The 14,444-nt window shown below is 36.5% G+C and overlaps 1 protein-coding gene across 2 annotated transcripts; it reads left to right on the top strand.

Moving 5' to 3' along the window:
• The first annotated feature begins 2,644 nt into the window (after positions 1–2,644).
• Positions 2,645–14,165, top strand: ari-2 (E3 ubiquitin-protein ligase ari-2). 2 transcript variants are annotated; one of them, XM_083119308.1, is made up of 2 exons: positions 2,645–2,819; positions 11,356–14,165. In XM_083119308.1, exon 2 carries the CDS (start codon positions 11,998–12,000, stop codon positions 13,429–13,431), a length of 1,434 nt encoding a protein of 477 aa, XP_082975434.1. In that variant the 5' UTR covers positions 2,645–2,819; positions 11,356–11,997; the 3' UTR covers positions 13,432–14,165. The 2 variants fall into 2 exon arrangements, with proteins under 2 accessions (XP_082975434.1, XP_082975435.1); XM_083119309.1 differs by lacking the exon at positions 2,645–2,819 and adding an exon at positions 3,195–3,217.
• The last annotated feature ends 279 nt before the right edge of the window (positions 14,166–14,444 follow it).

Genomic DNA, 14,444 nt, shown 5'->3' with positions numbered 1-14,444 from the left:
AAATATGGTGGAAATTCATTAATATGTCAAATTCATAAATTAATTTGTTTAATATGGAATAAAGAAGAAATCCCTCAACAGAGGAAAGAATCCATAATTGTTCCTGTGTTTAAAAAAGGTGATAAAATGAACTGCAATAATTACCGTGGAATTTCTCTACTCTCAACAACATATAAAATATTATCTAACATTCTTTTAACAAGACTAACCCCATATGCTAATGAAATTATAGGGGATTATCAATGTGGATTTAAACGTAACAGATCAACTACAGATCAAATTTTTCACATCAGACAGACACTTGAAAAACTGGGAATATAATCAAAATGTCCATAGGCTATTCATTGATTTATAAAAAAGCATATGATTTGGTCAAAAGAGATAAATTATATAATATATTAGTAGAGTTTGGAATACCTAAGAAGCTTGTTTATATGATAAAAATATGCACTAGTGAAACAGTAAAAGCAGGTAAAGAGATAGGTTTGGAAGTTAACAAAGAGAAAACTAAATATACGTATGCTTACAGGTCGAAACCAAGTGTTAGGTAATAATCAAAATCTAATTATTGATAACAACTCGTTTGAACCAGTTTCCAAATTCAAATACTTAGGAGTAATATCAACAAATGAAAATTATATTAAAGAGGAAATAAAAAGTAGGCTTAATTCAGGAAATGCATGTTACTTCTCTCTTCATAAACTTTTGTCTTCTCGTTTAATATCTAAGAAACTAAAAGTTAAAATATACAAAACCGTAATTTTGCCTGTAGTATTATATGGATGTGATACTTGGTCCCTTACATTGGAAGAGGAACATAAATTGAGAGTATTTGAAAATAAGATCCTTAGGAAAATATTTGGACCTAAAAGGGATGAGGAGACAGGTGAGTGGAGAAGGTTACATAATTTAGAACTACATAATTTGTATTCATGTCCAGAAGAAAACGCTAAACACTGATTAATTGAGCATACAAAAAGATTAACAAATTGTACAAGAACAATTGTACTAGAACAAAATAATAAAATAAAGTAAAACAAGAAATATGAATATAATAATGCATGTTTTATGACGAATACGAGCCTGGTGCCTTGTATTGTGCTAGCCACTCTGCCAGAGGGCCCAGCGAAAATCTGTTTACGAAATACAAGTCAATTTTCATTTATTTCGATTCAGTGGCGGCGATTGAGTTCCAGAACCGGGGGGGGGGCAAGGTACCAAAAAAACTGTGGGGGAAAAGACCGTATATATAAAGTCTAGCACAGTGGGGGGCAACTGGCCCCCTCGCCCCTCTAGTCTCGATTTATCGTTTCCACTTAACAACCCCTCTCCCGTCAATACCCTCAAAAACAATAAAAAATTACTAAGGTAAACAATGCATTTTTCCAGAATTATTAAAATGCCTTCTTCTCTCATTATTTAGTGTTGGAAATTATTTTACCTATTCATAAGAATTAACCCCGCCATCATTTCCACTAACCATGATAGTACTGACGAATTATTATTATTATTGTTTTCAATTTCAATAGCTATTTGTAGTTTCACAGCAGCTTTCCTATATTTCATTGGTAAGTCTCTGGCAATGCTCAAACTTCATGATGCGAATTGCAATTCGCGATACTTAAAATTATTGTTTTAAAGTGTATCCTACCTGTAGGAGTTTATATAACAATTATAATTTATTTTCAATAAAAATATTATGGATACCATACTCGTTTACATGTGAACCAAGATAAATATTATTTTCTACTAGCAGTGTCCTCTTTCTTTTTGACTCGTCTACATTATCTAAAGGTTTAACTTTAAGCAACACATTTAAAATGTCGATGTAAGTGTAAATTTGCTCATTTTGGTGATATAGTGTTTGAAAACAAAAACCTTCGCCATGCAACTGCAAGGTTTTGGATGGGCGACAAATATTTGCAATGGAGTTGTTGAGGAAGTTTGCGGCCTTAATTTTGGGCGAAATGAATTGGAAAGGAAAAGTATTAGGCAAAAGCATCGCAGATCTTAGGAATATAATAATGCAAACAGTGCTTGCATTATATCTTAAATACTGCTTACTTTTCTCCCAATACAAAAGCTAAAGGAAACGAAAAATAAAATACTTGGGAATAGAAAAAAAATTGTGCCTCCGCCGCTTTCCGCACATTTAACAGTTGCTGCCATCTGTTGACAATTTCTTTCGAAAGACGCACGTGCTGCAATTTCCAGTTTCTTCCTTGGTGTCTCTGGGCTCTTCTCCGTGGAGCTCCTAGAACACAGGAAGAATACAGCAGAGGGAGTTAGTTCATAGCGCCAGATGTGCGCCGGGTTCTGGCTGCCTGATCTGGTGAGCTTTTCTTGTCAACAGTCGGAGGAAATTGGTAAATTTGAATCATTGTGAAGACTTTATGAACGAATAAAGCTGCTTTGTAAAATAAGTATCTTGAAATGTAGTGTTTTATAAAGCAGAGAAGAAGTCAAATTGAATTTTTTTCCGTTGGGTTCGTGTGCTCCGTGAACCCCCTTCAGGCGACGCCTCTGCTGTAAGCACCACATCGTTAGAAACCGAACGTCCGTCCGTGGAGCACGGCCGAACAGAGCAGTGTAAAAGTTCGGCCGAAACCGGATCCAATGTAACCGTACGTAAATGAACGTGCATGGACCGTGACTGACGTCACAATACTGTAGAACTCGTTCCAAGTGCGATTGCGATGCAAACCTTGGATGGATTGCGAGAACAAGAACATGGCTGACAACAAGCAACTGCTAAACTTATAATATCAAGCAAAACTATAGGTTTGCTTTGTTGTGCTGACACCGTTGGATTTTCTCTGGTGAGATTTGGAGTTAGTAATGTTCAGATTGAGTAATTACCTAATTTGTTTGTATAGGTTGGCATGCTAAGAACTTATGCGTATTTAAAGTGTCCCTCAAGGAGTGACTGCAAATACAACTAGCAGGAATAATTGCATTTTGCTTTCTAAAAATACGTATATTTTTCTTTACTACTCATAATTTAAACGGCGTAGGAACCCGATTCAGAATATATACTAAATTTCACGCATATTAATACTGATAGGTGCGCATGCATTTAGGTGTAAAAAGACAACAATGGACTTTTAAATTCATGTAAATTACTAATTCCCAAGGAATCAATGATTTTATTAATTGTTAGTGAATTGAAAATATAAGAAATGCCCCTATTTTTCGTGTATGAAGTGCATTATTTCGTGTGAATATGGTTAGGTTTCTTAGGCGGAAGATGTTATCTTCTATTATTGAAGTTTGTTGAGAACTATTCTTTGTACCCTGTCTTAGTAGTCAGTGATGTTTGCAAAGCTTACTATTTCCGAATACAATATAATACTTGTCCATTATAGTCTGTTAAAAGTACAAAGGACATATAACACTGTATAACAGTAGAAAAAGAACAACAAAAAATAATAACGTAAACAAAACTTACATGTGATAAAGAGCCTTACACATTTCTGTACAACAGTCTTGAAAATCTGGCACGTTTTAAAATACTGTTGAATACCTCGAAGAACCTCGACAATTATACAGAAAGTGATTTCAGTAAGTAGTTTCTCCTGTAAATTTGAAGAAATCCATTCGGGCGATATCAGACAGTTACCATTTAGTCAAAACACCTATAACTCATTAATTTCGTCCTTTTTAAGGTTGCTACTTACTTATTCTGCATTATGGAACATTCTATAAGGTATAATTATGCTCACGAAAATAATTTCAATTTTTCATATTACGAGTAATTATTGTTGTTCGTTTTCTTTGCTTGTGTGAGACACAATATGGTGAGAGCATTCTGGATCGTCGTGCTTGTGTTTTGTCGAGTGATGCAGTGTTTCCAATCTTCTAAACCAAAAAATGCCTACTTCCGTGTTATTAATTTTCTATTTTTTCCCGGGTAGCTCCACAAACCATTCACGAGAAGAAAATGCCTACTTCCGTGTTATTAATTTTCTATTTTTTCCCCGGATAGCCCCACGAACCATTCATGGGAAGGTTAGGTTAGGCAAGCATAGCTAAAATTTGGGGTCGCGTCATGTTGAAAAATACAGGGTGGATGGAAACCGTGACGGGGTTATGTCATCAAGTGCACGGAACGTCTGGTTTGTACACGGAAGCAACGGCAATTGCGATATTTTTATACATAAAAACATGAATTATTGCTAAAAATGATGAAAGTATGACAGAAAATACATTCGGGAACGTCAACAATCCTACAGAAAGTGATTTGCGTAAGTAGTTTCTTCTGTAAAAATGAAGAAATCCGTTTTGACAAAATGGAAGTGTTACCCAAAATGGTATAAGGCTCTCTATCGGATATAATTTTGGTTTATGTTATTATTTTGTGTTGTTCTTTTTCTACTGTTATACATTCCAGTGTAAAATGGCTAATGCTGTATTTGAAATTCTTTGTTAAATATTGGAAAATTACATATAATAAGGTTACTATATCCTAAAATGCATAAAAGAAAAACATTTTTGCTGGCAGAACATTTTCCTATTGCATGTATCAACACATATGTGATATCCCATTTTCTGGATAATAGTTTCTCTTGTATGTACGCATTGCTTGGATTGTAGAATTATTTTCCTGTAGTTTACGGTTATTACAAGCGTAAACTACAGGAAAATAATAATCATTTTCTGGATGTGGCATGTTCTCTTATAATTTATATACATTTTCTATAGTTAAGATAACCCTGCATTCATTCTTCCACTGTGTAAGGAGTAAGCTTTTCAGATGGCCGAAGGGTTCCAGTTGTATAATGATTTTTGCAGGTAATGAGGAATGCATTTTTAATATTGGAAATGATTGTGCAAGTAAGTATGAATTTTAGAGAAACTAAATTTATGTTTTAAAAATGCAGAGACTATTAACTTGTGATAGTGTCATGTAAAGTAAACTGTCCAAGTGACCACACTATTTTGCTTCTGTGGTAATCCTTTATGTTTCAAAAAGTAAGTAAATTATCCTGAACATGCTTGCGGTGTTGCAGTTTATGGATCCAAAGTAGGTTTATTTGATTGCCTTAGTATTTCCCCACTTTCCATCCTTGTGTTGTATGTATATATGTGTTTTCCAAATGAAAATCTTTTGAAATTGACAACTTTCGATACTGATCACTTGTACAACACAGTTTTCACAAGCTAATTTCACAAAAATTAATACTTTCTGAAATTTTTAAATGTACAAATTAGTGTCCCCAAACTTCACTTACTTTCACACTCATATCCAATTCTTAATCAGTTCCCACATCCTCCTGTACAGCTTGTCAAAATCGTAACAACAGACGTAAACTATTTTAGCCTTTTTTTTTTGTTTGTCAATTTCCTTAATTTTTGTGAATTTGGAAAGAAAGTAGGAAAATCCAAGAAACCTAGTATCAGATCAAAAATTATAGATATTCAAGTTTAGACTCCATTTAAAAATTAACCAGTAGACCTACATAAAAAAGGTACTTGTTTACTATCCTTCGGACACATTTATTTATTTTTACAGAAGAAACTACTTACCGTAATAAGTTCCTGTAGCATTGTCGAACATCGGGAAGGTGTTTTGTGTGATGTGGGAATGTTTCATAGCTGAAATTCATGTTGAAAATTAATTCTCCGACGGAAAATAGCGTTTGGCGCGTACACCTTCGTACACCATCACGCGTCGTGATTGTGTTTCGTTCATGTTCATTGGGTATCCAGTGTTTCAAACTGTCTGCGTTTGCAACGAGAGTTAGAAGGATGACGTGTCCTGGATGCGTGGTGAAGTTTGTACCGTGTGTGAAGGATCCAGTGGATTTTCTAATTGAATACGGGGTCGTGAAGAGAGGAAACCATTGGCGCGTGGATAAGTTAGTTCTGTTAGGTTAGGAAACATAGTTAAAATTTGGTGTCGTTTTAGTATCAGGATCTAGAAATTGGAAATAATTGCGAACCATTGGCACGTGGTTAGGTTAGGAAACATAGTTAACATTTGGTGTCATGTTAGTATCAGGATCTAGAAATTGGAAATAATTGTGAACCATTGGTGCGTGGTTAGGTTAGTTAGGTTAGGAAACATAGTTAAAATTTGGTGTCGTGTTAGTATCAGGATCTAGAAATTGGAAATAATTGCAAACCATTGGCGCTAGCGCCACGAACCGTTGGCACGTGGTTAGGTTAGTTCATCAAAACAACGTTGATACACCTTCAGGAATGTTCCGCGAAGCAGATACCTAAGTACGAATGTCAAAAATTGACGAAACGAAAAAATTAGAGAGGGACTCTCTCTCCCTCCCTCCCTCCCCCTATGAGGTGTCCGAAGGATAGTAAATTTTTACCCTGATTTTATATAGATTTTTATTAAGCAAGTCAGGGGCATGATGCTGATCACATCACCCCCACTCACGACCGGATCAAGAAAGTGTAGTGTGTTACCCCCACACCCCCTATACGCCTTCATGATGTCGTGCTAAGCACAGGGGAGAAGTTTACCTTTTTTTACTTTTTTAGTAGAGCTGTACGTGGAGAGTGGCATTGACTCGCAGTGACAGCCTGCAGTTTCCAGGGTTCAACGGACATCGCTGCGTGCTACGTTATTGTTTACCATTTTTGAAGAATTTGGGATCTGCCTTTCTTGTGTTAAGCCTTCTATAATAGTCTTATTTTCATCTTCATGCTAAACCTTACTGACCCTTTTCCATATTGCAGTCTTAAGTAAATTTGAAAAGTGATACTTTATTGTAGGTGACCAGAAATCACTATTTTTTCCTGGATCATTCCACAGTTTCACATTTCATCATAGGTTTAATGAAAAGTAGGACTGAGCTAACCAGTGCCCCATACCAATACTCTTACCAATATTTGAAAATTGTAATAATATAAAGTAGGGCTGAGCCAGTGGTATTGGTATCTGCAAGGGTACCATCGATGCTCCGTACCCCCACGATAAGGTGATGATTTTTGTGTAATTTATCAAGATTATGTTCTGTATGAACGATTTGTGGTGTTTTTAGCTTTAGGAGATGTATTATAGTGGAGTAATGAGAGTTTTTTGATGGGACTATTTATGATGTCATTTTCATCGTTGCCATCTGCATGTGATATGAAAGAACATGTTACGTTATTTGTGTTTTGTAACTTGGAGCAATGTTGGAAATATCTGAGATTGAAGGTTGGCAATTATGGTGTGACGTCAGGCTGCGCGAGATTTACTGCAGAAGATGTTTCGGTTTATGTCGCATGGTACTGGGATTTTGTTTGCAAGGTTGGCGTGGGATTTTAGTGTGGTAAGTGCTATTCATTGAAAGTGCATATTGGGGAGTGTATGGACATTTTCAGCATCGTGGCTTTCTTTGGCCAGTTGCCGGAGGTGTATATCCGTGAGTTGCAGGAGAAGGGTTTAGTGACCAGAAAAAAAGAAATGTGTCAAATGCAGTGGACGATATCGCAGGAATGTGTGGATGAAGTTTAAAATACGGCAGCGGGCAGAGAGTGGTGTGGTGGAATTCCTTTATAGGTGTTCCAAATGTAAGTTTGATTGCTCTGCTATGACTGGAACATTTTTTGAAAATATGAAACTGTCTGCAATGCATTTTTTCAATTCTATTTCTGTGGTCTTGCGTGGAGTTTCCCTTTGTCCTGTCTCCAGTGTTGTGAATGTAAGCAAGAATGCGGTGGCCAGTTATTTCGCTATGTTCGAGATATTGTTCCTGGAAGTTACTTAAGTCTACTGACTGCTTCAAATTTGTAGGGGTTGGTTCTGTTGTACAGATTGACGAGAGCGTGTTTGTGATGGAGGCTTGCTTTGGTTCATTGCCGATCGAACATCCGAAACTCTGATCCCAATGATTGAGAAGCATGTACTACCAGGAACAGAAATCTGGACGGATGAATGGGCATCTTATAACTGCCTATCAAGCCTTGGGAATGTTTCCTCTTACATTCACAAGACTGTTAGGCATAAGACACACTTCCACGATCCAGTAACTGGGGTTTGTACAAACCAGGTGGAAGGTTTTTGTCCAGTGTGAAGGGATACTTGAGGCAAGGAGGTGTGATGAGTTCGAAGCTTGTGGAGGCACATGCAGATGAGTTTATGTGGAAACAACTATATGGACCTATGGACACTGACATGTTCAGGAATATCTTGCAGCAATATGCTGCAAGATACCCTGTACATGTTTAATGTTCGTAGGGAGTGAGTCATCTGCCATTTGACACTTTTCCCCCCTACAACCACATAGCAGAAAGTGTATTGTTTTAAGGTTAGTACTTCTTAAAAATTATATATTCTCGATCGTATTGGAAATGGTTGTGCCATGATTTTGCAATACTGGATGGTTCCCCAATTTCTTTCATTTTTCGCATAGTTAATAATTTAGGCCCCGTAATCACGAATCTGCAGTTAACAATTGGTGCTGACGTCATGCACGGGTAGCCCCACGAACCATGCATGGTAAGGTTAGGTTAGGCAAACATAGTTAAAATTTGGGGTCGTAGTAATGTCAGGAGTGTTAGTTTTCCTGCAGTTTGCTGCAGTTTGGAAATTTTTTACATGAAAAATGAGCGATAGTAGTCTGGAATGGTCATCCTTTGCGATCAAATATCTCTGTTATTTGTGGTTTCCTAACACTGGAACCACTTTTATATTACGTAAAATGTTGAAATCTGTCTATTAAAAAAAAATTGACGTAATTCTCGAGGGGTACAGTGGGTCGACGACCCTTCTGTAAGTATCGGTTGAATTTTCTTTGCTGATACCAATGATCTTGAGTGGCTAGAGGAACAACTCATTCTTCAAGATTTGTCCTTTTCAAAGGTTCATTCACCCTTCCTTGTGACTTTGGGGTCCAACACAGGAAGTTCCGTGTAAATGCTGACAAGATTAAAGGCAGGGCTAAAGTATTGTACCCAAACATGACATTGAAGGCTTGTAACTGCCTGATGGTCAATGCAATGTGGAAATAAAATAAGCCATTCATTGCCAATTCTTGCTCGCAAACTTGTGGCGTAAGAACACGGACCAGCGTTGTTATCATGCTACGCTGATTCTGGAGTTCTTGGAAAAGGGATGAATGTCACTGTGGGGAGGGAGGGTTGTGGATTCCTACCCTTCTGTGTTAGTCTTTTTTGATTGCTGGCCGATACCACGGACACTGCAGCGACTTGTTTTTATTGCAAATGAAGGAGAATAATGAACAGGAGAGCATAAACAAAGCCAGCAAAATGAGCATTATTATGTCTGTATATATTTTTATGTCGTTTTCCTTCCTGTCCAGGTTAACCCAAATGACAATAATGTTGTTTACATGAAATTGAAGCAGGGACATTTATAATAATCATTGATTGTTTGCAAAGGCTTGCAACATTTCAAAAACTTCATTTTTGCATCCTCTGGGTCTAGAAAGAATTTAATGTCATAAATAGTAACTAGCATTTGTTATTTTAAACTCGAATGATACAAGTATTGGCATTGGAATCTGTCAAATGATGGTATTGTTTGAAATATATATTAAAAAAATACATCAGATATTAAAATACCTGTTAACTGAGCACAAAATGCAGTTTTCCACACAATATTGGTGCAAAATCAATAGAAACCTGGAATTTTTCATAACTTCCAGGATTATTACACTGAAAGTGTCGCTTTCCCCCCCCTAGACCCTGCAAACAATTCAAATGCTGGGAAAGTATCAGGTAGTATTGGTAAATAAAGTCCCAACAAATTATTTCCGATAACACTGGTATTGGCTTAGCCCTAATGAAAAGTCACACTTTTTCTTGCTTTTTGCTATGAGTAACATCTATTTGCAAAGGTACGCTGGAGTCAGTGTGATATGGAAAATGTTAACATTTTCAAACAATTACAACTCTGCACCATCTGTGATATAACATACAAACCTACAATTAAATAAAACAGCAATTTAATGCTTTTCACTCTGCATAATTGACTATTGTAGGTTGTGTGATTTACATATTTTTACAACTTTCCACTTATAAATTTGTAACAACATGCCATTCCAAAAGTATAAAAGATTTGATCTTTATGGATAAATACAAAATACATAATAGACAGAATGTTTGAAAATTTTAAGCTAAGGTCGACAAGTTTAGACTTTTGACCCTTTATTTGGTAATAAAATCAACATGAGGTGATTGTATCACATATAATCTATGGCACAATGTAGTGATAAAACAAGTCATAGTAGCCCACAGTGTGACATGCTTTGTTTTTAAAGTACAGTTATCTAACATTCCCCATTTTATTAGCAAGTTCCCATGTGGTGGTAGTTTTTGAGATCATGGTTCCTCTGGTAATATTTTTTAGTTTAAGTTGGCAATATGTTATTCGATATCACCAAAACTGAGGATGGCAGTGTTTCACTATCTTTCTTTCCCTCATGACTTAGGGTTGAGGTTGGGCCTCCCCCATGGCGCAGTGGTAGCGCCATTGCCTTGTAATCGAGGGGTCCCGGGTTCGATACCCGGTGGAGGCACAAGTGGTTCGGATCCCACTTTAAACTGTAGGTCCAGTCCCGATTAGCCTTACTGTGCATAAAGTGGACTTAAAACACCAACTCAAACCAAACCAAGGGTTGAGGTTATACAAGTTACACTAATTAGGCTACCATAAGTCACTTCTCATTTGCAAGTTTTAATGGCTCTCCAAGATATACCTAATTTCAGGGTAAGAAATCTGGTCACCTGACTTTCCTGCATTCTATGAAGGTCCACAGATTGCCTTTCTATGAATTCAGATATGACTATAGGCCAGAAGATGTATCCGGGTACAATTCCTGCCAATAGGTGGTCTGCTGGCATGGAAGGGGGAGGGGGACACCCTCCTCATGGAAAATGGAAGTCATCCAAAAATTGCATATTTCACACATGTAATTTCATTTCAGTCACAGTAAACGTATGCTAATTATTGCAAGGGTGTTGCAGGAAGACTGTAACTTCAAACTGAAGCAATGGTTTTTGTGGGGACAATACTATTATGGTAGAAAGTGTGTGTCATTTGCCCCCTACCCTTTGGGAAAAATACCTTGCTTGCCCCTCCCTGTAAATAAGCATGTGGGTGTCCCTGTATGCTGGAAGACCGTGCCAGATTATGAATGATTAATTATGAAACTAATTCAGTTGTTGTAAACTTCAAAATCCCTGTAGGTCCCAAATGCCCCAATAGTTATTTGTGTTAGTTACACTGAATTTATCCAAATCCCTGCCATGAGTCAAATTCAGGAACTTTAGTGTCAATTTTTAGGCTACTAAAGTATTGCAGTATGTATTTTTTATCTATATTTATTGAGAAATGTTCATTTATGGTACATATAGCATTCATGGTAATATTTATTATATTTTTTTCAGATCATAGTGAAAGTTTTTGAATGGATGTTATTTTTTGAGAGAACCACCCAAGCTCCTCTACAAGAAGCGAAATATGTGTTACTTCAGCTAGCAGTGTGTGCCTGAAATAGTGAGGAAATTTATATCTAACCATGACTATGCAAGATACATGTACTTTGATTCCAACTACAAGTAAGCATCATATTTGAAAGTGAACAGTTGTAATTATCTTCATGGTTAAGTTTTTCTAAACGTGTCCCAGAAACTGAACACTTAAATTTTAAAAAATTAGTTGCGTGGCATATTTATGAATTTTATGCTGCTCAGTATATAAGTGTATGCATGAGTGTGATTTGCATTGTATGGAAAGTATGCTTCATACACTTTGTTGTCAAGAGTGTGCTCTAAATTCTCTACAAACAGTGGAATTCCAGTGTGTGGCCATCTAAGCATATCTTCTTAATATGCAATAAAACACTCTTTCATAATCTAAATTGGCAATATTGGTTATAAATTACAACAATATATGTTGTAATTGTATAAGTGTGTAAGTGATCATTCACAGTTGTTGAAATTGTAATCAACATATCTTATGAAGCGCCATTTTCTATTAGATATATTATTTAGCATAATCAGATAGCTGTGATATTTAAGAAAGAAGAAATGTCTGGGGAAGAAGAATCTGATATGGAGTACTCTGATGAAGAGAATGAGTATGATTATTATTACAACACAACAGAAGATTGTGATTTGGAGCAGGTAGATTTGAGCAAAACAGATCCTGAATACTTTCTCTTTGAATGCCTTAGTGTTGAAGAGGTGGAGAGGTTGTTAAACGAAAATGTTGAAATTCTTAGCGACAATTTACAAATAACACCATCCTTAGCTAAAGTTCTTCTCCATACGCATAACTGGGCAATACAGGAAATTATTCAGAATTACAGAACGGATTGCACAAGGTTGTTGGTCTCGTCAAGAATCAAACCTCATCATCCACCAGACACTGGAGCGAAAGTAGGCCGCCATGTCTGCTTAGTGTGTGTGTCCTTATGTGATGGTGAAAAATTCTGTAGTTTAGCTTGTGGCCATCCTTTTTGTAAAGACTGCTGGACTATGTATTTTGAGGTGCAGATCACGGAAGGAATCTCAACCGGGATCAGTTGCATGGCACAGGAATGTGACTTTCTGGTTCCAGAGGACTTTGTCCTTTCCCTGCTTAACCGTCCCAACATGAGGGAGAAATATCAACAGTTTGCATTCCAGGATTATGTAAAGTCACATCCCCAGCTGCGTTTCTGCCCTGGTCCCAACTGCCAAGTCATTGTGCAGGCAAAGCAACCTTGTGCCAAACGTGCCATCTGCAATGTTTGCAAGACAACATTTTGTTTCAGATGCGGAACAGACTATCATGCACCTACCGATTGCCAGACGATTAAGAGGTGGCTTACGAAATGTGCAGATGATAGTGAGACTGCAAATTATATTAGCGCTCATACGAAAGATTGTCCTAGATGTCATATATGCATTGAAAAGAATGGTGGTTGCAATCACATGCAGTGTTACAATTGCAAGCATGACTTCTGTTGGATGTGTCTTGGAGACTGGAAAACGCATGGTTCAGAATATTATGAATGTTCAAGATACAAGGAGAACCCTAATATTGCTCATGAATCAGTCCATGCTCAGGCCAGAGAAGCTCTAAAGAAATACCTTCATTATTATGAAAGGTGGGAGAATCATTCGAAAAGTTTAAAATTGGAAGAACAAACACTTCTTAAAATTAAAAACCGCATCCATAAGAAGGTAATGAATTCATCAGGAACGTGGATCGATTGGCAGTATCTACTGTATGCAGCCTCTCTTCTGGCAAAATGTAGATACACTTTGCAATATACTTATCCTTATGCGTATTATATGGAGCCAGGTCCCAGGAAAGAGCTTTTTGAATACCAACAAGCCCAGCTGGAAGCAGAAATTGAGAACTTGTCGTGGAAGATAGAAAGGGCAGAAACGACTGACAGAGGTGATTTAGAAAATCAAATGGACATTGCAGAGAAACGTAGGACAACTTTACTAAAGGATTTCCTTGAAGTATGATAAGATGAACTCTTGCTTCTAATAAGCATCTAAATTGCATGAATTGAAATTATTATCACCTAAATTATGTGATTTATCTGCAACTTTCAGTCTTTTTTTTTATTGAAATTTTTTTCACTAATGAGTGTAAGTTAAATCACTCTTAAATGAACGCTAGCAAGCATCATGTACTGATGATAGAGTGCTTTTTGTAAGCAGGATTGTTGACATAATTTATTGTAATTATGTAGAAAAGCAACTGGCATCAACAAGATCATATGTTATGAGCTTAATTAAATATTTAAAAAGAAGAAACTTACTAAAATTTATGTTCTCATAAAACTTCAGTTGCTGTTTCATGTAATGTGTGCAAGTGGAGAGTTATTAAAATGCGTAAGATAGTTTCATTATTATTTGTTTTTCATTACAAGGCCACACATACAGATATCTATACTTTAAGTAGTCTGTGCTATGTTAAAGTAGATTTAATGGCATTGAATTGTAAAAAATCATGGTTTATATGCACAACACACATATATCCCTCCATCAAAGGATTTGTGTTTTATATAGTGCTATATCATGTCAAGTTGTTAATGAATTAGGCCAAGTGTGTTTGGTAGAACAGTTTTGCAGTTTTAATATGTTGTGTTTTAGGTGAATGATAATGAATGTGTGTACGTGAATTTGTAGATTTTGATAAAATTTTCTGCATCAATATTCTGTTTTGTTTTGAACACAAGAAAAACTATTAATACTGGCAATTGTAGTTTTATTTTTTTTCAGTAGTGGTTTAGTATTTTAATTTTCCCTTGTAACCAGATGGATGTGATTGGACCCAACGAATTGATTATGTAACAGAAGTACCTACCTACCTGTTGGTGTGTACTTGGAGCATTCCTGGTCAACTTGTCTCAATTGTGAAAGAGTCCTCTTATATGCTTGTGGGCATCTCGGAGCAAGCAAGATTACAGTAGTATTGTAAGAGGGGCAGAGAAGAAGGAGCAATATTGCCAGAGACTTAGAGAAGAAAGGCA

This window comes from Lepisma saccharinum, chromosome 3 (genome assembly GCF_977018435.1).
Source record: "Lepisma saccharinum chromosome 3, izLepSacc3.1, whole genome shotgun sequence".
Taxonomy (NCBI): Eukaryota; Metazoa; Arthropoda; class Insecta; order Zygentoma; family Lepismatidae; genus Lepisma; species Lepisma saccharinum.
This window is presented reverse-complemented; position numbering and strand designations above follow the sequence as displayed.